The sequence below is a fragment of the Epargyreus clarus genome, unplaced genomic scaffold, assembly GCF_041222505.1.
Source record: "Epargyreus clarus isolate Ecla_fem2 unplaced genomic scaffold, WU_Ecla_fem_2.2 ptg000017l, whole genome shotgun sequence".
NCBI lineage: Eukaryota > Metazoa > Arthropoda > Insecta > Lepidoptera > Hesperiidae > Epargyreus > Epargyreus clarus.
This window is the reverse complement of record NW_027332225.1, coordinates 4,088,874-4,109,892: the sequence shown is the minus strand read 5'-3', so window position 1 is coordinate 4,109,892 and position 21,019 is coordinate 4,088,874. Positions and strand designations below refer to the sequence as shown.

The 21,019-nt window shown below is 36.5% G+C and overlaps 1 protein-coding gene and 38 non-coding genes across 41 annotated transcripts in view; all 39 read left to right on the top strand.

Moving 5' to 3' along the window:
- LOC140749171 (uncharacterized) overlaps window positions 1-21,019 on the top strand; it is a 45,275-nt gene that overhangs the window by 11,802 nt on the left and 12,454 nt on the right. For all 3 annotated transcript variants that reach the window (XM_073082212.1, XM_073082215.1, XM_073082213.1), the window contains exons 2-7: window positions 1,478-2,258; window positions 2,723-2,901; window positions 3,261-3,378; window positions 3,909-4,149; window positions 4,660-4,890; window positions 5,493-5,686. In XM_073082212.1, the coding sequence (XP_072938313.1) occupies window positions 1,478-2,258; window positions 2,723-2,901; window positions 3,261-3,378; window positions 3,909-4,149; window positions 4,660-4,890; window positions 5,493-5,686 (1,744 nt within the window). The remainder of the gene's footprint in view (window positions 1-1,477; window positions 2,259-2,722; window positions 2,902-3,260; window positions 3,379-3,908; window positions 4,150-4,659; window positions 4,891-5,492; window positions 5,687-21,019) is intronic.
- On the top strand, window positions 6,105-6,223 carry LOC140749348 (5S ribosomal RNA). The gene has a single exon (XR_012103074.1). It is a non-coding gene; the product is annotated as a 5S ribosomal RNA (ribosomal RNA).
- LOC140749327 (5S ribosomal RNA) lies at window positions 6,452-6,570 on the top strand. The gene has a single exon (XR_012103053.1). It is a non-coding gene; the product is annotated as a 5S ribosomal RNA (ribosomal RNA).
- Window positions 6,799-6,917, top strand: LOC140749326 (5S ribosomal RNA). Its single transcript, XR_012103052.1, has one exon. It is a non-coding gene; the product is annotated as a 5S ribosomal RNA (ribosomal RNA).
- LOC140749325 (5S ribosomal RNA) lies at window positions 7,549-7,667 on the top strand. The gene has a single exon (XR_012103051.1). It is a non-coding gene; the product is annotated as a 5S ribosomal RNA (ribosomal RNA).
- On the top strand, window positions 7,896-8,014 carry LOC140749359 (5S ribosomal RNA). Its single transcript, XR_012103085.1, has one exon. It is a non-coding gene; the product is annotated as a 5S ribosomal RNA (ribosomal RNA).
- LOC140749358 (5S ribosomal RNA) lies at window positions 8,242-8,360 on the top strand. The gene has a single exon (XR_012103084.1). It is a non-coding gene; the product is annotated as a 5S ribosomal RNA (ribosomal RNA).
- Window positions 8,589-8,707, top strand: LOC140749347 (5S ribosomal RNA). The gene has a single exon (XR_012103073.1). It is a non-coding gene; the product is annotated as a 5S ribosomal RNA (ribosomal RNA).
- Window positions 8,936-9,054, top strand: LOC140749324 (5S ribosomal RNA). Its single transcript, XR_012103050.1, has one exon. It is a non-coding gene; the product is annotated as a 5S ribosomal RNA (ribosomal RNA).
- On the top strand, window positions 9,491-9,609 carry LOC140749322 (5S ribosomal RNA). The gene has a single exon (XR_012103049.1). It is a non-coding gene; the product is annotated as a 5S ribosomal RNA (ribosomal RNA).
- On the top strand, window positions 9,838-9,956 carry LOC140749346 (5S ribosomal RNA). Its single transcript, XR_012103072.1, has one exon. It is a non-coding gene; the product is annotated as a 5S ribosomal RNA (ribosomal RNA).
- LOC140749345 (5S ribosomal RNA) lies at window positions 10,185-10,303 on the top strand. The gene has a single exon (XR_012103071.1). It is a non-coding gene; the product is annotated as a 5S ribosomal RNA (ribosomal RNA).
- On the top strand, window positions 10,532-10,650 carry LOC140749357 (5S ribosomal RNA). The gene has a single exon (XR_012103083.1). It is a non-coding gene; the product is annotated as a 5S ribosomal RNA (ribosomal RNA).
- LOC140749344 (5S ribosomal RNA) lies at window positions 10,879-10,997 on the top strand. Its single transcript, XR_012103070.1, has one exon. It is a non-coding gene; the product is annotated as a 5S ribosomal RNA (ribosomal RNA).
- On the top strand, window positions 11,226-11,344 carry LOC140749356 (5S ribosomal RNA). Its single transcript, XR_012103082.1, has one exon. It is a non-coding gene; the product is annotated as a 5S ribosomal RNA (ribosomal RNA).
- LOC140749321 (5S ribosomal RNA) lies at window positions 12,891-13,009 on the top strand. The gene has a single exon (XR_012103048.1). It is a non-coding gene; the product is annotated as a 5S ribosomal RNA (ribosomal RNA).
- Window positions 13,238-13,356, top strand: LOC140749343 (5S ribosomal RNA). The gene has a single exon (XR_012103069.1). It is a non-coding gene; the product is annotated as a 5S ribosomal RNA (ribosomal RNA).
- On the top strand, window positions 13,585-13,703 carry LOC140749355 (5S ribosomal RNA). The gene has a single exon (XR_012103081.1). It is a non-coding gene; the product is annotated as a 5S ribosomal RNA (ribosomal RNA).
- Window positions 13,933-14,051, top strand: LOC140749342 (5S ribosomal RNA). Its single transcript, XR_012103068.1, has one exon. It is a non-coding gene; the product is annotated as a 5S ribosomal RNA (ribosomal RNA).
- On the top strand, window positions 14,281-14,399 carry LOC140749353 (5S ribosomal RNA). The gene has a single exon (XR_012103080.1). It is a non-coding gene; the product is annotated as a 5S ribosomal RNA (ribosomal RNA).
- LOC140749320 (5S ribosomal RNA) lies at window positions 14,628-14,746 on the top strand. Its single transcript, XR_012103047.1, has one exon. It is a non-coding gene; the product is annotated as a 5S ribosomal RNA (ribosomal RNA).
- LOC140749365 (5S ribosomal RNA) lies at window positions 14,975-15,093 on the top strand. Its single transcript, XR_012103091.1, has one exon. It is a non-coding gene; the product is annotated as a 5S ribosomal RNA (ribosomal RNA).
- LOC140749340 (5S ribosomal RNA) lies at window positions 15,322-15,440 on the top strand. Its single transcript, XR_012103066.1, has one exon. It is a non-coding gene; the product is annotated as a 5S ribosomal RNA (ribosomal RNA).
- Window positions 15,669-15,787, top strand: LOC140749351 (5S ribosomal RNA). Its single transcript, XR_012103078.1, has one exon. It is a non-coding gene; the product is annotated as a 5S ribosomal RNA (ribosomal RNA).
- Window positions 16,016-16,134, top strand: LOC140749319 (5S ribosomal RNA). The gene has a single exon (XR_012103046.1). It is a non-coding gene; the product is annotated as a 5S ribosomal RNA (ribosomal RNA).
- On the top strand, window positions 16,363-16,481 carry LOC140749364 (5S ribosomal RNA). The gene has a single exon (XR_012103090.1). It is a non-coding gene; the product is annotated as a 5S ribosomal RNA (ribosomal RNA).
- LOC140749339 (5S ribosomal RNA) lies at window positions 16,710-16,828 on the top strand. The gene has a single exon (XR_012103065.1). It is a non-coding gene; the product is annotated as a 5S ribosomal RNA (ribosomal RNA).
- On the top strand, window positions 17,057-17,175 carry LOC140749352 (5S ribosomal RNA). Its single transcript, XR_012103079.1, has one exon. It is a non-coding gene; the product is annotated as a 5S ribosomal RNA (ribosomal RNA).
- On the top strand, window positions 17,404-17,522 carry LOC140749341 (5S ribosomal RNA). Its single transcript, XR_012103067.1, has one exon. It is a non-coding gene; the product is annotated as a 5S ribosomal RNA (ribosomal RNA).
- LOC140749330 (5S ribosomal RNA) lies at window positions 17,751-17,869 on the top strand. Its single transcript, XR_012103056.1, has one exon. It is a non-coding gene; the product is annotated as a 5S ribosomal RNA (ribosomal RNA).
- Window positions 18,098-18,216, top strand: LOC140749338 (5S ribosomal RNA). Its single transcript, XR_012103064.1, has one exon. It is a non-coding gene; the product is annotated as a 5S ribosomal RNA (ribosomal RNA).
- Window positions 18,445-18,563, top strand: LOC140749337 (5S ribosomal RNA). Its single transcript, XR_012103063.1, has one exon. It is a non-coding gene; the product is annotated as a 5S ribosomal RNA (ribosomal RNA).
- LOC140749350 (5S ribosomal RNA) lies at window positions 18,792-18,910 on the top strand. Its single transcript, XR_012103077.1, has one exon. It is a non-coding gene; the product is annotated as a 5S ribosomal RNA (ribosomal RNA).
- LOC140749315 (5S ribosomal RNA) lies at window positions 19,139-19,257 on the top strand. The gene has a single exon (XR_012103043.1). It is a non-coding gene; the product is annotated as a 5S ribosomal RNA (ribosomal RNA).
- Window positions 19,486-19,604, top strand: LOC140749336 (5S ribosomal RNA). Its single transcript, XR_012103062.1, has one exon. It is a non-coding gene; the product is annotated as a 5S ribosomal RNA (ribosomal RNA).
- On the top strand, window positions 19,833-19,951 carry LOC140749349 (5S ribosomal RNA). Its single transcript, XR_012103076.1, has one exon. It is a non-coding gene; the product is annotated as a 5S ribosomal RNA (ribosomal RNA).
- LOC140749361 (5S ribosomal RNA) lies at window positions 20,180-20,298 on the top strand. Its single transcript, XR_012103087.1, has one exon. It is a non-coding gene; the product is annotated as a 5S ribosomal RNA (ribosomal RNA).
- LOC140749335 (5S ribosomal RNA) lies at window positions 20,527-20,645 on the top strand. The gene has a single exon (XR_012103061.1). It is a non-coding gene; the product is annotated as a 5S ribosomal RNA (ribosomal RNA).
- On the top strand, window positions 20,874-20,992 carry LOC140749334 (5S ribosomal RNA). Its single transcript, XR_012103060.1, has one exon. It is a non-coding gene; the product is annotated as a 5S ribosomal RNA (ribosomal RNA).

Here is a 21,019-nt window from a genome sequence, read left to right as displayed (position 1 = left end):
TAATTCTTTATTTTGCCATTAGTATCATCATATCTAAGACAGATCTTTTAATGCAGGGTAGGAATTGATGCCAATTAAGCATTATTGTTGCTGTGGTGGTTGTGTGTTTTTGTGCGTCTTTTATGTCTGTGTGATTAGAGATCAGAATTCGTTTTCTTTTCTATTGTATTAGCTTTTGTGATGACAAATAAATTTTGGGTATGCTTGACTTTTTCATTAATTAACAAAATTAGCCTTTAGAAGTATGGAGTCAATCTCCATGGGGTTTATACTGGAAGTTCTATTTTAGTGTTGTAACTATAAGACCACTGGGTACATACATACATAGATACAACACTAAAACAGATCTTCGACCAAACATACTTAAAATTTAAGTTACGTAAATATACATACGCAATAGAACATCAGAGAAGTTACATATTGCGTAACAAATGTAAACTTTATGTGGAAAATGTGCAAGCTTAACCGTAACAGCCATAACCATTAAACGTAGCGCTTAACCGTGAGAACCGTCTGTGATTTTTTGCCCCCGTTCGCCGACCGATGATTTATTATTTTAGTTAGATACGTTTTGAATATATCACTAGATGCCTTATTACTATTGTCGGTTAGTAGGTACAAAACTCTTAATCTCTCTTCTCTTGTAATCCTTAGTGATAATTGCGGTCCCAGGGATATATCTATCTGTAAGCTCCTAAAATAGGATTGTAATAAAAATCTATTTTGTTTGACTAAATTGATGAATGTTACTGCAGAATACCGTCAAACATTACTAATAAAGGTGGAAGTAGACTGATTCAGCTTCTTTCCTAATTCGTAGTTTTCCAAACGACATCAAATGTGTAGGTTATATCTTTGTTTAAATGGCCTTTGAATGGTGGTGTAGATACAACATGCACATTGATGCTTCTAGCAATAACTTGATGCTTCTTTTTAGTTATTTTTCTTTAAATAGTTTAGAATACAATATTTCGAATATTCGTATAAATATTTTCATCTGTTTCTGACGAATGTTACGATTTACATAACAATTAGTTCGCATTATTTAAGTTAAAATGTATATCACTTCACAGCTAATTATTCACAGCTAGATGATGTTATCTAATTCACGTTCCTTCGGTTTACATCGGTTAACAGTAAAGTTGTTGACGACGCTCAACTGTCCCACGGTTGTCTTCATTGGCCATTGTTGTAATTAAGATTATACTGTATCCACATTATTCACAGCTAAATAATGATTCCAGTAATTAGTACGGCACCAATTTAACTTTGTACCTTTATTACCGAAATCGAAACTTTTTATCGTAACTTGCGTTCTAATGTTTTCATTACAAATATTTTGCACTTTTAAAGAAACATGTTTTCAATTAAAAGTCACTTAATTCATTGTGTAATTTTTAACAAATATAACGTACCTAAGAACTACTAATTTATTTTTGATTAATGGAATTCCATTAAAAACTGGTTTTGATTGTAGAGAGCGCGTAACAGTTACCACAAGCCATATCAGTTCCGGACCTTCGACTCCGGAAGAGCAACACCCGCCGACACACCTCGGTACAATCAGAACCGAAGAGTACAAACGCGACCTCGCGGAGTTCCAAGCGAGGAGATCAGCTGGTCAAAAAGATCTTCAAGAGACACCGGTTAAGAAGAAATGCGGACGACACTCCTTGCCGGTCTCATGCACTGACTGCACGGGCGACCCCGACACCACTTTCAACTATGAAAAGAAATCCGCAATCAAGTACAAGAAGAAAACCCACAAACGCACCAGAAGCGCGAATTCAGAAGAGAAGACTACCGACGGAGTACCAAACATACAGTTCCTATTTCAAAACCAAGTTTTCATGCCCGGCAATTTGTTTGGACCAACCTCTTTCTCGGATCCGCAGAAATCGAAACGCAGCTCGAGGCAGACAGCGCGCAGATCGTCCGAAATAGACTGCTTGATCCAGAAGCAGATAGATTTTAAAGAGGACGACCAACAAGACTCCCCACCTATGTTTTTAAAGAATAATTCGTTACCCTTCGACGTTAAGAATTTCTTGGACGGCACGAGAAGTGACGATGAGGTAGACGGTACGAAAGAGCCAGGCGATGTGAAATCTAGTCAAAGTTCGTCAGAAAGTCTTAAGGAAGTGCGTAGCGATGGAAAGTTGTGGGAAGTGATGGGTGATTTGAAACAGTTTGATCGTTGGGCTGATGAAAATTTACACCCGCCATCGGAAAACATGAGCAAATCTGAGGATAATAAGGTAATACTTATTATAAAATTGTGTAAGTGCACTATTGTTTATAGTGCATTAGTTTATAGTGCATTTTCATTAAAAATCTTTGATTTTTCAGGTTCAGTAGAATATCAAAATGTTTTGAAATATTGTCTACCTTTTCTAAAAATCCTATTCTGTAATTTTATAGGATCTCTGAATTTATGGGACAGAAATAGTGCCAGAAGCTATTCTACATAGTAGAGCAAAGTAGTATAAATCTGTAAAATGGGTTATGTGGCGTCGCCTATATAAATGTTAGCTGGCTGTTTTCCCTGACGTCTACTTAATTGGTTTTACCTGGGAAACACTAAATTAGATACCTCGGACAGTTATTTCGTCCGAACTACACCCTTAACAACGCTTTGCACTGTTTTTATAAGACAGAAAAAGATGGGCATACTCATTTATTTATAAACAAACTTTACAAGTAAAAAAACTTATAACTACAGAGCGAAACAAGCGCGTACGGGTTACCGATCGCCAGCTCGAGCAACCTCGACGTAACGGAGACGTCGGCGTGCTGGAGCCGCGGCCGCTGGGGCGTCGTGCCCGTCCAGATCAAGAAGCTGCAGGGAGTCACCATCGAGCATGTCAAGAGGAAACGTAACACGGAGATAAATATATTAAGGTAAGAGTTTTTCATCGCAGAAAATAAATTACACATTTACGGATATGAGTATATTACTGTGATAAGTGATCAAAAACATAAACTTCAATTCATAATTTGACTGGCCTGGCATTGAACCGGGACCGTGAGTCGGACATTGAAAGAGGCGTTATAACTGACTAATGGAAAATGGCAATAAGCATTATCGTCGCCCATAGTGAAAAGGGAGATTCCCCGTTTGCCATTTTTTTATTGATGCAGGGAAAACTTAAAGGTACATTGTTTTCTGTACCGGGTGGCAAAAAAATGTACATTCTCGACTTCTGCACTTTGTCAAAGAATACATGATTGTAGAACCAACCTTGTACTCTCCGTTACAGAAAATGTCGCCATCCTAACATCATTCTCCTGATGGGACTCTATCCGGACGTGCAAAATAACGTGCATATAATTTGCGAGCGGTGCGTTGATACCTTGTACGGTATTCTACACGTACAGGTCGGTATCGTCATCTTATATTCATCACTTTAACATTTAGTTTTAATGCTTACAGTCTTACAACGTCTTTAAGATCTAGTTTTAGTTTCGAAATTGTATAGCCGTGGATTAAAGGATCATTTTGCCAACTGTTCACTATAAGACACCCCACTTCTTTTAATGGTCATTCGAAACGGTTTGGTCAAAAGCTACTTCTATATTAAGAACTATGGATATTTAATTATTTTATTTCGAACGTCGCTCTGTTCCACATTTTTTTCAAATTGGTCTTTGAGTAGGTATCTATAATGAGCCCTAACTTCAGTAATGATGTGGTAGACATAGGTGGGAACGTTTTTGAAAGTCCTCATAGATTTTTTATCAGTCGTCGACAGCCTCTACAGACAATGTCATCAGACTGCGTCAAACCGCCATCAGATCACTTAACATCTGACGACGAAAAACTATATGTCGTACATCCAAATATAGCTTCAACAAAATATATACAACAAACAAAGCAGCATCGAACATTTTCTCCTATTTACTTCCAGGGTCGTATCCTCAGCGCTCAAACTTCAGTCCACTACGCGCTAGACGTGGCCAACGCGCTAGTGTTCCTCCGCATGCAAGGCTACATCCACACCGAGCTGAACAGCACAGCGGTGATGGTCACGGCACATGATACCGCTAAGTTGGCGGACCTCAGCGCGTGTGTGCCGCTGCCCTGTAAACACAAAGTGGAGAAAGAGTACCAGCTGTACTCGCCGGAGCCGCAGTATGTTAATATAGAAGGTATGTTATTCTGCTGGTACGAAACGAAATGCTACTTCATGCTACGAAATGCGACGGGTGGGGTAGTGAGCTAAGCTTGGGTCTCCTCACGAATGGCGAGGTAACTAAATTTCTGTGATCTACTTCGGATACAAATTCTGTCTCTTTGAAATTTATTACAAGTATTTATTTGTTTCAATGACCATTTAATTAATGTGCTTTTTAGATGCACCCATGACACAAATTACAGAAATTATAATTGTAGTATTATAATAAATAAAAATGGAATCTACACAAAAACCGGACCCTCTTGACATCTAAAGTTATATAACACTGTACTACCCTCATATAAGACTATACAACTACCCATCAATGTTGCCTGACATTTTCTCTTGAGAACTTATAAAGTATTACATGCTTATCTTGAAATATGGCAGCACAGAATAATGAACTTGACTCCACAAGCAGTAATGGTAGATTGAAACAACACAAGATTGAAATTCACAACAAAATTACATACTTTATTTCCAGATACCCGTGACACCAATCAAGCAGACTGTGAGCCATTACTATCCCAAAGATCCTCTGAAGCGTACATTTCTGCCAACGCAGTACCCAAGGACTACAAAATTTACTCCAACTCAGAATATTATCACTGGCAAGCACCAGAGCTGTTTGAACCAAACGAGGAAGGAATGGTGTATCCGTGTTCTAGGAGTGATGTGTATTCTCTGTGCCTTATTCTTTGGGAGTGTTGCAATGGTATGTTGTTTTATTTACCTTTAATGTGATTTTAATGTAAGATTATTAACCGTTTTTTTATAAAATTTCAATTGGCTGTATTATGTCACATTTCATAGGAGTTGCAGACGAGCATGAAGTCTACCTGATGGTAAGTGGCTGCTGACGCCCACGGACATTTGCAATCAACTCTAGATAAGATTAGAGTGTTGTAGTCTGCGCCAAACTGCTAGTCCGCTCTGAAGTTTTTGCTAGCAGGTGTAGTCATGCAATTTACTATGGCAATGCGATTCATTTCGATATTCAGAGCGACTAGCAGTTATACGCGGACTATACTTGTGATTGGCCAATTCTATGGAGAAGTATGTCTGTACAGCAGTGCTTTACAATGAAATAGGTGTGACGGTGGTGCCAGAGTCGTTTTCCAAAATCCTTTTTGCTTTCGTACTGAGCTTGTATAGTTTGCGTAAAACTGCTATTTGGCTCTCGCTCATAATAAATTTTATGACTACACCTCTTAGTAACTCTTAGTGGACTATACACTTTTACTTTTCTTCATATTGTAATTTTTTTGTAGTTAGGCCGCTCTGGTTCTAACAGCTTCAAATAATTCCCCATTCCAGCGTCGTTACCCTGGAAGAGTCTCAGCTACCCGCAGCTGAAGGAGCTATACGGACTATGGAGTACTGGGGTGCGCTTGCCGCAGGACGGCACGTACCCCGGCGCGCTGCTGGCGCTGCTGCGGCGCGGCCTGGCGCTGAGCCGCGACCGCCGCCCCGACCTCGCCGCGCTGCAGCGCCTGCTGCACGACGCCCGGGTGAGTGTGTGTGCTGTGTTGGCGTGTGTGGGCTTTGTGTGTGTGTGTATTTGAAGGTGGCAAAACCCTCTGTGGTTCGAATCCGGCAGCACCACCACCACACGTATTTCTACCTATTAACAGCAGTGTTAGGCGCTGCTGTGTTCCGTTTCGAAGGGTGTGGTAAGGGAGAAATATTTTTCCGAGGCGTTCCATCTTCGTCGTCAGGGGTAGCGGCGCATCTGTGACCGACCTCAGGTAGGAATATTTAATCCTATCTGAGGTTCATTACAGATATTCATGGACGGCAGTAGGCACTCACCATCAGGTAGGCTACAAGCTCGTCTGCTACTCCTATATTATAAAAAAATGTATACTTCGTACAAGATTGTGTGCGTGCGTCCGTGCGAGGGTATAGCATAATTTCGTTCACACTTACGCCAACGTCCATACCACGTTGAACACACCGGTTCTCGTCCGATCACCGAAGTTAAGCAACGTCGGGCGCGGTCAGTACTTGGATGGGTGACCGCCTGGGAACACCGCGTGCCGTTGGCATTTTGCTATTTTTTATAATTAGTATTTTTGGAAATTCTATAAACATCAAGTGTTCCTTTATCTGTTTTAGAAAACAAATACATATTTCATTTGATCCACTTTTGATCATATTTCCATAAGAGAAATATTTATTAAATAGTTTTTTAATACTTTTAAAAATGAAAAAACAATTATAGTAATAATCATTTATATGTATTGGTGGTGTATCGCAATTTGATTGTTTCTGTCGCCAACGTCCATACCACGTTGAACACACCGGTTCTCGTCCGATCACCGAAGTTAAGCAACGTCGGGCGCGGTCAGTACTTGGATGGGTGACCGCCTGGGAACACCGCGTGCCGTTGGCTTTTTGCTATTTTTTATAATTAGTATTTTTGGAAATTCTATAAACATCAAGTGTTCCTTTATCTGTTTTAGAAAACAAATACATATTTCATTTGATCCACTTTTGATCATATTTCCATAGGAGAAATATTTATTAAATAGTTTTTTAATACTTTTAAAAATGAAAAAACAATTATAGTAATAATCATTTATATGTATTGGTGGTGTATCGCAATTTGATTGTTTCTGTCGCCAACGTCCATACCACGTTGAACACACCGGTTCTCGTCCGATCACCGAAGTTAAGCAACGTCGGGCGCGGTCAGTACTTGGATGGGTGACCGCCTGGGAACACCGCGTGCCGTTGGCTTTTTGCTATTTTTTATAATTAGTATTTTTGGAAATTCTATAAACATCAAGTGTTCCTTTATCTGTTTTAGAAAACAAATACATATTTCATTTGATCAACTTTTGATCATATTTCCATAGGAGAAATATTTATTAATAGTACATTACAATACGAGGACGAAAAATTTTTTTCTGACAAGTGTGAGTTTGCAGGCCGAGCCGCAGGCGAGGACTGCAATCACACGAGTCAGAAAAACATTTTTCGTCCGCGTGTTGTATAAAATTTTATATTACGGGGTCGGAAATGGGGGTTTTGCGCACGCGAAGCGTGCGTAAAACGTCCATTTACGCATAAATAAATAAATGAAGCGTGCGTAAATTGACGTTTTACGCACGCTTCGCGTGCGCAAAACCCCCATTTCCGACCCCGTAATATAAAATTTTATACAACACGCGGACGAAAAATGTTTTTCTGACTCGTGTGATTGCAGTCCTCACCTGCGGCTCGGCCTGCAAACTCACACTTGTCAGAAAAAAATTTTTCGTCCTCGTATTGTAATGTACTATTTTAATACTTTTAAAAATGAAAAAACAATTATAGTAATAATCATTTATATGTATTGGTGGTGTATCGCAATTTGATTGTTTCTGTCGCCAACGTCCATACCACGTTGAACACACCGGTTCTCGTCCGATCACCGAAGTTAAGCAACGTCGGGCGCGGTCAGTACTTGGATGGGTGACCGCCTGGGAACACCGCGTGCCGTTGGCTTTTTGCTATTTTTTATAATTAGTATTTTTGGAAATTCTATAAACATCAAGTGTTCCTTTATCTGTTTTAGAAAACAAATACATATTTCATTTGATCCACTTTTGATCATATTTCCATAGGAGAAATATTTATTAAATAGTTTTTTAATACTTTTAAAAATGAAAAAACAATTATAGTAATAATCATTTATATGTATTGGTGGTGTATCGCAATTTGATTGTTTCTGTCGCCAACGTCCATACCACGTTGAACACACCGGTTCTCGTTAGATCACCGAAGTTAAGCAACGTCGGGCGCGGTCAGTACTTGGATGGGTGACCGCCTGGGAACACCGCGTGCCGTTGGCTTTTTGCTATTTTTTATAATTAGTATTTTTAGAAATTCTATAAACATCAAGTGTTCCTTTATCTGTTTTAGAAAACAAATACATATTTCATTTGATCCACTTTTGATCATATTTCCATAGGAGAAATATTTATTAAATAGTTTTTAATACTTTTAAAAATGAAAAAACAATTATAGTAATAATCATTTATATGTATTGGTGGTGTATCGCAATTTGATTGTTTCTGTCGCCAACGTCCATACCACGTTGAACACACCGGTTCTCGTTAGATCACCGAAGTTAAGCAACGTCGGGCGCGGTCAGTACTTGGATGGGTGACCGCCTGGGAACACCGCGTGCCGTTGGCTTTTTGCTATTTTTTATAATTAGTATTTTTAGAAATTCTATAAACATCAAGTGTTCCTTTATCTGTTTTAGAAAACAAATACATATTTCATTTGATCCACTTTTGATCATATTTCCATAGGAGAAATATTTATTAAATAGTTTTTTAATACTTTTAAAAATGAAAAAACAATTATAGTAATAATCATTTATATGTATTGGTGGTGTATCGCAATTTGATTGTTTCTGTCGCCAACGTCCATACCACGTTGAACACACCGGTTCTCGTCCGATCACCGAAGTTAAGCAACGTCGGGCGCGGTCAGTACTTGGATGGGTGACCGCCTGGGAACACCGCGTGCCGTTGGCATTTTGCTATTTTTTATAATTAGTATTTTTGGAAATTCTATAAACATCAAGTGTTCCTTTATCTGTTTTAGAAAACAAATACATATTTCATTTGATCCACTTTTGATCATATTTCCATAGGAGAAATATTTATTAAATAGTTTTTTAATACTTTTAAAAATGAAAAAACAATTATAGTAATAATCATTTATATGTATTGGTGGTGTATCGCAATTTGATTGTTTCTGTCGCCAACGTCCATACCACGTTGAACACACCGGTTCTCGTCCGATCACCGAAGTTAAGCAACGTCGGGCGCGGTCAGTACTTGGATGGGTGACCGCCTGGGAACACCGCGTGCCGTTGGCTTTTTGCTATTTTTTATAATTAGTATTTTTGGAAATTCTATAAACATCAAGTGTTCCTTTATCTGTTTTAGAAAACAAATACATATTTCATTTGATCAACTTTTGATCATATTTCCATAGGAGAAATATTTATTAATAGTACATTACAATACGAGGACGAAAAATTTTTTTCTGACAAGTGTGAGTTTGCAGGCCGAGCCGCAGGCGAGGACTGCAATCACACGAGTCAGAAAAACATTTTTCGTCCGCGTGTTGTATAAAATTTTATATTACGGGGTCGGAAATGGGGGTTTTGCGCACGCGAAGCGTGCGTAAAACGTCCATTTACGCACGCCGTGATATAAATAGTTTTTTAATACTTTTAAAAATGAAAAAACAATTATAGTAATAATCATTTATATGTATTGGTGGTGTATCGCAATTTGATTGTTTCTGTCGCCAACGTCCATACCACGTTGAACACACCGGTTCTCGTCCGATCACCGAAGTTAAGCAACGTCGGGCGCGGTCAGTACTTGGATGGGTGACCGCCTGGGAACACCGCGTGCCGTTGGCTTTTTGCTATTTTTTATAATTAGTATTTTTGGAAATTCTATAAACATCAAGTGTTCCTTTATCTGTTTTAGAAAACAAATACATATTTCATTTGATCCACTTTTGATCATATTTCCATAGGAGAAATATTTATTAAATAGTTTTTTAATACTTTTAAAAATGAAAAAACAATTATAGTAATAATCATTTATATGTATTGGTGGTGTATCGCAATTTGATTGTTTCTGTCGCCAACGTCCATACCACGTTGAACACACCGGTTCTCGTCCGATCACCGAAGTTAAGCAACGTCGGGCGCGGTCAGTACTTGGATGGGTGACCGCCTGGGAACACCGCGTGCCGTTGGCATTTTGCTATTTTTTATAATTAGTATTTTTGGAAATTCTATAAACATCAAGTGTTCCTTTATCTGTTTTAGAAAACAAATACATATTTCATTTGATCCACTTTTGATCATATTTCCATAGGAGAAATATTTATTAAATAGTTTTTTAATACTTTTAAAAATGAAAAAACAATTATAGTAATAATCATTTATATGTATTGGTGGTGTATCGCAATTTGATTGTTTCTGTCGCCAACGTCCATACCACGTTGAACACACCGGTTCTCGTCCGATCACCGAAGTTAAGCAACGTCGGGCGCGGTCAGTACTTGGATGGGTGACCGCCTGGGAACACCGCGTGCCGTTGGCATTTTGCTATTTTTTATAATTAGTATTTTTGGAAATTCTATAAACATCAAGTGTTCCTTTATCGGTTTTAGAAAACAAATACATATTTCATTTGATCCACTTTTGATCATATTTCCATAGGAGAAATATTTATTAAATAGTTTTTTAATACTTTTAAAAATGAAAAAACAATTATAGTAATAATCATTTATATGTATTGGTGGTGTATCGCAATTTGATTGTTTTTGTCGCCAACGTCCATACCACGTTGAACACACCGGTTCTCGTTAGATCACCGAAGTTAAGCAACGTCGGGCGCGGTCAGTACTTGGATGGGTGACCGCCTGGGAACACCGCGTGCCGTTGGCTTTTTGCTATTTTTTATAATTAGTATTTTTGGAAATTCTATAAACATCAAGTGTTCCTTTATCTGTTTTAGAAAACAAATACATATTTCATTTGATCCACTTTTGATCATATTTCCATAGGAGAAATATTTATTAAATAGTTTTTTAATACTTTTAAAAATGAAAAAACAATTATAGTAATAATCATTTATATGTATTGGTGGTGTATCGCAATTTGATTGTTTCTGTCGCCAACGTCCATACCACGTTGAACACACCGGTTCTCGTCCGATCACCGAAGTTAAGCAACGTCGGGCGCGGTCAGTACTTGGATGGGTGACCGCCTGGGAACACCGCGTGCCGTTGGCATTTTGCTATTTTTTATAATTAGTATTTTTGGAAATTCTATAAACATCAAGTGTTCCTTTATCTGTTTTAGAAAACAAATACATATTTCATTTGATCCACTTTTGATCATATTTCCATAGGAGAAATATTTATTAAATAGTTTTTTAATACTTTTAAAAATGAAAAAACAATTATAGTAATAATCATTTATATGTATTGGTGGTGTATCGCAATTTGATTGTTTCTGTCGCCAACGTCCATACCACGTTGAACACACCGGTTCTCGTTAGATCACCGAAGTTAAGCAACGTCGGGCGCGGTCAGTACTTGGATGGGTGACCGCCTGGGAACACCGCGTGCCGTTGGCTTTTTGCTATTTTTTATAATTAGTATAGTACTGGAAAAAATTAAAGGATCAAAAAAAAATTCCAAATTTTTCGGTAGTTTTCAACAGGCCGTAACTTTGAGAGAAATGGTCGTACAGGAAATTAAAAAAAAGGAAATTGTAGCTCCAAGTGTCTAATTTTTGGATTAGAACTTCAAAATTTTGTAGCCTCCGCGGTTTCTGAGTAATCGTAGAAAAACCAGCAACAAAAAAATTTTCAAAATTTTTTTAGTTTTTTTTTTGGTCTACGGGCGTGGAAAAATTTTTTTTAGCTTAACCACCATAAGGATCGGATACTTTGTTCATTTAGCTTTAATTTCTTTTTTTAAACACCCTGATACGTGCACTCCTCGCTGAGATATCGGTCTTCAAATGGAAAAGGATCTTTTTGTCTTTGATTATCGATATCTCAGGAACCAATGATCGTACAGAAAGTTAAAGATGGCTTTCAAGAACTTGAATAAATTCCCCTTAACGACTGTCCATTGTTTTTTCGAAAAAAAATTTTTTTCTTTCTGTCACATGAATTTGAAAATGCAACAAAAAAGGGCTTTTGGTGGTTTTTTGGAAAATCAAGCGCTGGATCGTAAATATTGAGGAAACCACTAATGTTAAGTGTGCCTTTTACAGTTCAATATGTCCACAAAAACCCTACAAAGAATCAAATTGATCCAGCCAGCCGTTTTTTTGTTTCACTTGATCGAATTTTTGAAAAAATTAAAGGATCATGTTTTTTGCTCTGAAAAGCTCATAATTTTTAAAAATGAGAAAAAAAAATTGTTTTTCCGAGCTTTTTCCACATTTTTGTTCCAGAAAGTGCTTAAATTTTCAAAAAGAAAAGAAAAAAAAAACTCCGAAAAAACAATGGACAGTCGTTAAGGGGAAGCCATCTTTAACTTTCTGTACGATCATTGGTTGCTGAGATATCGATAATCAAAGACAAAAAGATCCTTTTCCATTTGAAGACCGATATCTCAGCGAGGAGTGGACGTATCAGGGTGTTTAAAAAAAGAAATTAAAGCTAAATGAACAAAGTATCCGATCCTTATGGTGGTTAAGCTAAAAAAATTTTTTCCATGCCCGTAGACCAAAAAAAAAACTAAAAAAATTTTGAAAATTTTTTTGTTGCTGGTTTTTCTACAATTACTCAGAAACCGCGGAGGCTACAAAATTTTGAAGTTCTAATCCAAAAACTAGACACTTGGAGCTACAATTTCCTTTTTTTTAATTTCCTGTACGATCATTTCTCTCAAAGTTACGGCCTGTTGAAAACTACCGAAAAATTTGGAATTTTTTTTGATCCCTTAATTTTTTCCAGTAGTGTATTTTTAGAAATTCTATAAACATCAAGTGTTCCTTTATCTGTTTTAGAAAACAAATACATATTTCATTTGATCCACTTTTGATCATATTTCCATAGGAGAAATATTTATTAAATAGTTTTTTAATACTTTTAAAACTGAAAAAACAATTATAGTAATAATCATTTATATGTATTGGTGGTGTATCGCAATTTGATTGTTTCTGTCGCCAACGTCCATACCACGTTGAACACACCGGTTCTCGTCCGATCACCGAAGTTAAGCAACGTCGGGCGCGGTCAGTACTTGGATGGGTGACCGCCTGGGAACACCGCGTGCCGTTGGCTTTTTGCTATTTTTTATAATTAGTATTTTTGGAAATTCTATAAACATCAAGTGTTCCTTTATCTGTTTTAGAAAACAAATACATATTTCATTTGATCCACTTTTGATCATATTTCCATAGGAGAAATATTTATTAAATAGTTTTTTAATACTTTTAAAAATGAAAAAACAATTATAGTAATAATCATTTATATGTATTGGTGGTGTATCGCAATTTGATTGTTTCTGTCGCCAACGTCCATACCACGTTGAACACACCGGTTCTCGTCCGATCACCGAAGTTAAGCAACGTCGGGCGCGGTCAGTACTTGGATGGGTGACCGCCTGGGAACACCGCGTGCCGTTGGCATTTTGCTATTTTTTATAATTAGTATTTTTGGAAATTCTATAAACATCAAGTGTTCCTTTATCTGTTTTAGAAAACAAATACATATTTCATTTGATCCACTTTTGATCATATTTCCATAGGAGAAATATTTATTAAATAGTTTTTTAATACTTTTAAAAATGAAAAAACAATTATAGTAATAATCATTTATATGTATTGGTGGTGTATCGCAATTTGATTGTTTCTGTCGCCAACGTCCATACCACGTTGAACACACCGGTTCTCGTTAGATCACCGAAGTTAAGCAACGTCGGGCGCGGTCAGTACTTGGATGGGTGACCGCCTGGGAACACCGCGTGCCGTTGGCTTTTTGCTATTTTTTATAATTAGTATTTTTGGAAATTCTATAAACATCAAGTGTTACTTTATCTGTTTTAGAAAACAAATACATATTTCATTTGATCCACTTTTGATCATATTTCCATAGGAGAAATATTTATTAAATAGTTTTTTAATACTTTTAAAAATGAAAAAAACAATTATAGTAATAATCATTTATATGTATTGGTGGTGTATCGCAATTTGATTGTTTCTGTCGCCAACGTCCATACCACGTTGAACACACCGGTTCTCGTCCGATCACCGAAGTTAAGCAACGTCGGGCGCGGTCAGTACTTGGATGGGTGACCGCCTGGGAACACCGCGTGCCGTTGGCATTTTGCTATTTTTTATAATTAGTATTTTTGGAAATTCTATAAACATCAAGTGTTCCTTTATCTGTTTTAGAAAACAAATACATATTTCATTTGATCCACTTTTGATCATATTTCCATAGGAGAAATATTTATTAAATAGTTTTTTAATACTTTTAAAAATGAAAAAAACAATTATAGTAATAATCATTTATATGTATTGGTGGTGTATCGCAATTTGATTGTTTCTGTCGCCAACGTCCATACCACGTTGAACACACCGGTTCTCGTTAGATCACCGAAGTTAAGCAACGTCGGGCGCGGTCAGTACTTGGATGGGTGACCGCCTGGGAACACCGCGTGCCGTTGGCTTTTTGCTATTTTTTATAATTAGTATTTTTAGAAATTCTATAAACATCAAGTGTTCCTTTATCTGTTTTAGAAAACAAATACATATTTCATTTGATCCACTTTTGATCATATTTCCATAGGAGAAATATTTATTAAATAGTTTTTTAATACTTTTAAAACTGAAAAAACAATTATAGTAATAATCATTTATATGTATTGGTGGTGTATCGCAATTTGATTGTTTCTGTCGCCAACGTCCATACCACGTTGAACACACCGGTTCTCGTCCGATCACCGAAGTTAAGCAACGTCGGGCGCGGTCAGTACTTGGATGGGTGACCGCCTGGGAACACCGCGTGCCGTTGGCTTTTTGCTATTTTTTATAATTAGTATTTTTGGAAATTCTATAAACATCAAGTGTTCCTTTATCTGTTTTAGAAAACAAATACATATTTCATTTGATCCACTTTTGATCATATTTCCATAGGAGAAATATTTATTAAATAGTTTTTTAATACTTTTAAAAATGAAAAAACAATTATAGTAATAATCATTTATATGTATTGGTGGTGTATCGCAATTTGATTGTTTCTGTCGCCAACATCCATACCACGTTGAACACACCGGTTCTCGTCCGATCACCGAAGTTAAGCAACGTCGGGCGCGGTCAGTACTTGGATGGGTGACCGCCTGGGAACACCGCGTGCCGTTGGCATTTTGCTATTTTTTATAATTAGTATTTTTGGAAATTCTATAAACATTAAGTGTTCCTTTATCTGTTTTAGAAAACAAATACATATTTCATTTGATCCACTTTTGATCATATTTCCATAGGAGAAATATTTATTAAATAGTTTTTTAATACTTTTAAAAATGAAAAAACAATTATAGTAATAATCATTTATATGTATTGGTGGTGTATCGCAATTTGATTGTTTCTGTCGCCAACGTCCATACCACGTTGAACACACCGGTTCTCGTCCGATCACCGAAGTTAAGCAACGTCGGGCGCGGTCAGTACTTGGATGGGTGACCGCCTGGGAACACCGCGTGCCGTTGGCATTTTGCTATTTTTTATAATTAGTATTTTTGGAAATTCTATAAACATCAAGTGTTCCTTTATCTGTTTTAGAAAACAAATACATATTTCATTTGATCCACTTTTGATCATATTTCCATAGGAGAAATATTTATTAAATAGTTTTTTAATACTTTTAAAAATGAAAAAACAATTATAGTAATAATCATTTATATGTATTGGTGGTGTATCGCAATTTGATTGTTTCTGTCGCCAACGTCCATACCACGTTGAACACACCGGTTCTCGTTAGATCACCGAAGTTAAGCAACGTCGGGCGCGGTCAGTACTTGGATGGGTGACCGCCTGGGAACACCGCGTGCCGTTGGCTTTTTGCTATTTTTTATAATTAGTATTTTTGGAAATTCTATAAACATCAAGTGTTCCTTTATCTGTTTTAGAAAACAAATACATATTTCATTTGATCCACTTTTGATCATATTTCCATAGGAGAAATATTTATTAAATAGTTTTTTAATACTTTTAAAAATGAAAAAACAATTATAGTAATAATCATTTATATGTATTGGTGGTGTATCGCAATTTGATTGTTTCTGTCGCCAACGTCCATACCACGTTGAACACACCGGTTCTCGTCCGATCACCGAAGTTAAGCAACGTCGGGCGCGGTCAGTACTTGGATGGGTGACCGCCTGGGAACACCGCGTGCCGTTGGCTTTTTGCTATTTTTTATAATTAGTATTTTTGGAAATTCTATAAACATCAAGTGTTCCTTTATCTGTTTTAGAAAACAAATACATATTTCATTTGATCCACTTTTGATCATATTTCCATAGGAGAAATATTTATTAAATAGTTTTTTAATACTTTTAAAAATGAAAAAACAATTATAGTAATAATCATTTATATGTATTGGTGGTGTATCGCAATTTGATTGTTTCTGTCGCCAACGTCCATACCACGTTGAACACACCGGTTCTCGTCCGATCACCGAAGTTAAGCAACGTCGGGCGCGGTCAGTACTTGGATGGGTGACCGCCTGGGAACACCGCGTGCCGTTGGCTTTTTGCTATTTTTTATAATTAGTATTTTTGGAAATTCTATAAACATCAAGTGTTCCTTTATCTGTTTTAGAAAACAAATACATATTTAATTTGATCCACTTTTGATCATATTTCCATAGGAGAAATATTTATTAAATAGTTTTTTAATACTTTTAAAAATGAAAAAACAATTATAGTAATAATCATTTATATGTATTGGTGGTGTATCGCAATTTGATTGTTTCTGTCGCCAACGTCCATACCACGTTGAACACACCGGTTCTCGTCCGATCACCGAAGTTAAGCAACGTCGGGCGCGGTCAGTACTTGGATGGGTGACCGCCTGGGAACACCGCGTGCCGTTGGCATTTTGCTATTTTTTATAATTAGTATTTTTGGAAATTCTATAAACATCAAGTGTTCCTTTATCTGTTTTAGAAAACAAATACATATTTCATTTGATCCACTTTTGATCATATTTCCATAGGAGAAATATTTATTAAATAGTTTTTTAATACTTTTAAAAATGAAAAAACAATTATAGTAATAATCATTTATATGTATTGGTGGTGTATCGCAATTTGATTGTTTCTGTCGCCAACGTCCATACCACGTTGAACACACCGGTTCTCGTCCGATCACCGAAGTTAAGCAACGTCGGGCGCGGTCAGTACTTGGATGGGTGACCGCCTGGGAACACCGCGTGCCGTTGGCTTTTTGCTATTTTTTATAATTAGTATTTTTAGAAATTCTATAAACATCAAGTGTTCCTTTATCTGTTTTAGAAAACAAATACATATTTCATTTGATCCACTTTTGATCATATTTCCATAGGAGAAATATTTATTAAATAGTTTTTTAATACTTTTAAAACTGAAAAAACAATTATAGTAATAATCATTTATATGTATTGGTGGTGTATCGCAATTTGATTGTTTCTGTCGCCAACGTCCATACCACGTTGAACACACCGGTTCTCGTCCGATCACCGAAGTTAAGCAACGTCGGGCGCGGTCAGTACTTGGATGGGTGACCGCCTGGGAACACCGCGTGCCGTTGGCTTTTTGCTATTTTTTATAATTAGTATTTTTGGAAATTCTATAAACATCAAGTGTTCCTTTATCTGTTTTAGAAAACAAATACATATTTCATTTGATCCACTTTTGATCATATTTCCATAGGAGAAATATTTATTAAATAGTTTTTTAATACTTTTAAAAATGAAAAAACAATTATAGTAATAATCATTTATATGTATTGGTGGTGTATCGCAATTTGATTGTTTCTGTCGCCAACGTCCATACCACGTTGAACACACCGGTTCTCGTCCGATCACCGAAGTTAAGCAACGTCGGGCGCGGTCAGTACTTGGATGGGTGACCGCCTGGGAACACCGCGTGCCGTTGGCTTTTTGCTATTTTTTATAATTAGTATTTTTGGAAATTCTATAAACATCAAGTGTTCCTTTATCTGTTTTAGAAAACAAATACATATTTAATTTGATCCACTTTTGATCATATTTCCATAGGAGAAATATTTATTAAATAGTTTTTTAATACTTTTAAAAATGAAAAAACAATTATAGTAATAATCATTTATATGTATTGGTGGTGTATCGCAATTTGATTGTTTCTGTCGCCAACGTCCATACCACGTTGAACACACCGGTTCTCGTCCGATCACCGAAGTTAAGCAACGTCGGGCGCGGTCAGTACTTGGATGGGTGACCGCCTGGGAACACCGCGTGCCGTTGGCATTTTGCTATTTTTTATAATTAGTATTTTTGGAAATTCTATAAACATCAAGTGTTCCTTTATCTGTTTTAGAAAACAAATACATATTTCATTTGATCCACTTTTGATCATATTTCCATAGGAGAAATATTTATTAAATAGTTTTTTAATACTTTTAAAAATGAAAAAACAATTATAGTAATAATCATTTATATGTATTGGTGGTGTATCGCAATTTGATTGTTTCTGTCGCCAACGTCCATACCACGTTGAACACACCGGTTCTCGTCCGATCACCGAAGTTAAGCAACGTCGGGCGCGGTCAGTACTTGGATGGGTGACCGCCTGGGAACACCGCGTGCCGTTGGCATTTTGCTATTTTTTATAATTAGTATTTTTGGAAATTCTATAAACATCAAGTGTTCCTTTATCTGTTTTAGAAAACAAATACATATTTCATTTGATCCACTTTTGATCATATTTCCATAGGAGAAATATTTATTAAATAGTTTTTTAATACTTTTAAAAATGAAAAAACAATTATAGTAATAATCATTTATATGTATTGGTGGTGTATCGCAATTTGATTGTTTCTGTCGCCAACGTCCATACCACGTTGAACACACCGGTTCTCGTTAGATCACCGAAGTTAAGCAACGTCGGGCGCGGTCAGTACTTGGATGGGTGACCGCCTGGGAACACCGCGTGCCGTTGGCTTTTTGCTATTTTTTATAATTAGTATTTTTGGAAATTCTATAAACATCAAGTGTTCCTTTATCTGTTTTAGAAAACAAATACATATTTCATTTGATCCACTTTTGATCATATTTCCATAGGAGAAATATTTATTAAATAGTTTTTTAATACTTTTAAAACTGAAAAAACAATTATAGTAATAATCATTTATATGTATTGGTGGTGTATCGCAATTTGATTGTTTCTGTCGCCAACGTCCATACCACGTTGAACACACCGGTTCTCGTCCGATCACCGAAGTTAAGCAACGTCGGGCGCGGTCAGTACTTGGATGGGTGACCGCCTGGGAACACCGCGTGCCGTTGGCTTTTTGCTATTTTTTATAATTAGTATTTTTGGAAATTCTATAAACATCAAGTGTTCCTTTATCTGTTTTAGAAAACAAATACATATTTCATTTGATCCACTTTTGATCATATTTCCATAGGAGAAATATTTATTAAATAGTTTTTTAATACTTTTAAAAATGAAAAAACAATTATAGTAATAATCATTTATATGTATTGGTGGTGTATCGCAATTTGATTGTTTCTGTCGCCAACGTCCATACCACGTTGAACACACCGGTTCTCGTCCGATCACCGAAGTTAAGCAACGTCGGGCGCGGTCAGTACTTGGATGGGTGACCGCCTGGGAACACCGCGTGCCGTTGGCATTTTGCTATTTTTTATAATTAGTATTTTTGGAAATTCTATAAACATCAAGTGTTCCTTTATCTGTTTTAGAAAACAAATACATATTTCATTTGATCCACTTTTGATCATATTTCCATAGGAGAAATATTTATTAAATAGTTTTTTAATACTTTTAAAAATGAAAAAACAATTATAGTAATAATCATTTATATGTATCGGTGGTGTATCGCAATTTGATTGTTTCTGTCGCCAACGTCCATACCACGTTGAACACACCGGTTCTCGTTAGATCACCGAAGTTAAGCAACGTCGGGCGCGGTCAGTACTTGGATGGGTGACCGCCTGGGAACACCGCGTGCCGTTGGCTTTTTGCTATTTTTTATAATTAGTATTTTTAGAAATTCTATAAACATCAAGTGTTCCTTTATCTGTTTTAGAAAACAAATACATATTTCATTTGATCCACTTTTGATCATATTTCCATAGGAGAAATATTTATTAAATAGTTTTTTAATACTTTTAAAACTGAAAAAACAATTATAGTAATAATCATTTATATGTATTGGTGGTGTATCGCAATTTGATTGTTTCTGTCGCCAACGTCCATACCACGTTGAACACACCGGTTCTCGTCCGATCACCGAAGTTAAGCAACGTCGGGCGCGGTCAGTACTTGGATGGGTGACCGCCTGGGAACACCGCGTGCCGCTGGCTTTTTGCTATTTTTTATAATTAGTATTTTTGGAAATTCTATAAACATCAAGTGTTCCTTTATCTGTTTTAGAAAACAAATACATATTTCATTTGATCCACTTTTGATCATATTTCCATAGGAGAAATATTTATTAAATAGTTTTTTAATACTTTTAAAAATGAAAAAACAATTATAGTAATAATCATTTATATGTATTGGTGGTGTATCGCAATTTGATTGTTTCTGTCGCCAACGTCCATACCACGTTGAACACACCGGTTCTCGTCCGATCACCGAAGTTAAGCAACGTCGGGCGCGGTCAGTACTTGGATGGGTGACCGCCTGGGAACACCGCGTGCCGTTGGCATTTTGCTATTTTTTATAATTAGTATTTTTGGAAATTCTATAAACATCAAGTGTTCCTTTATCTGTTTTAGAAAACAAATACATATTTCATTTGATCCACTTTTGATCATATTTCCATAGGAGAAATATTTATTAAATAGTTTTTTAATACTTTTAAAAATGAAAAAACAATTATAGTAATAATCATTTATATGTATTGGTGGTGTATCGCAATTTGATTGTTTCTGTCGCCAACGTCCATACCACGTTGAACACACCGGTTCTCGTCCGATCACCGAAGTTAAGCAACGTCGGGCGCGGTCAGTACTTGGATGGGTGACCGCCTGGGAACACCGCGTGCCGTTGGCATTTTGCTATTTTTTATAATTAGTATTT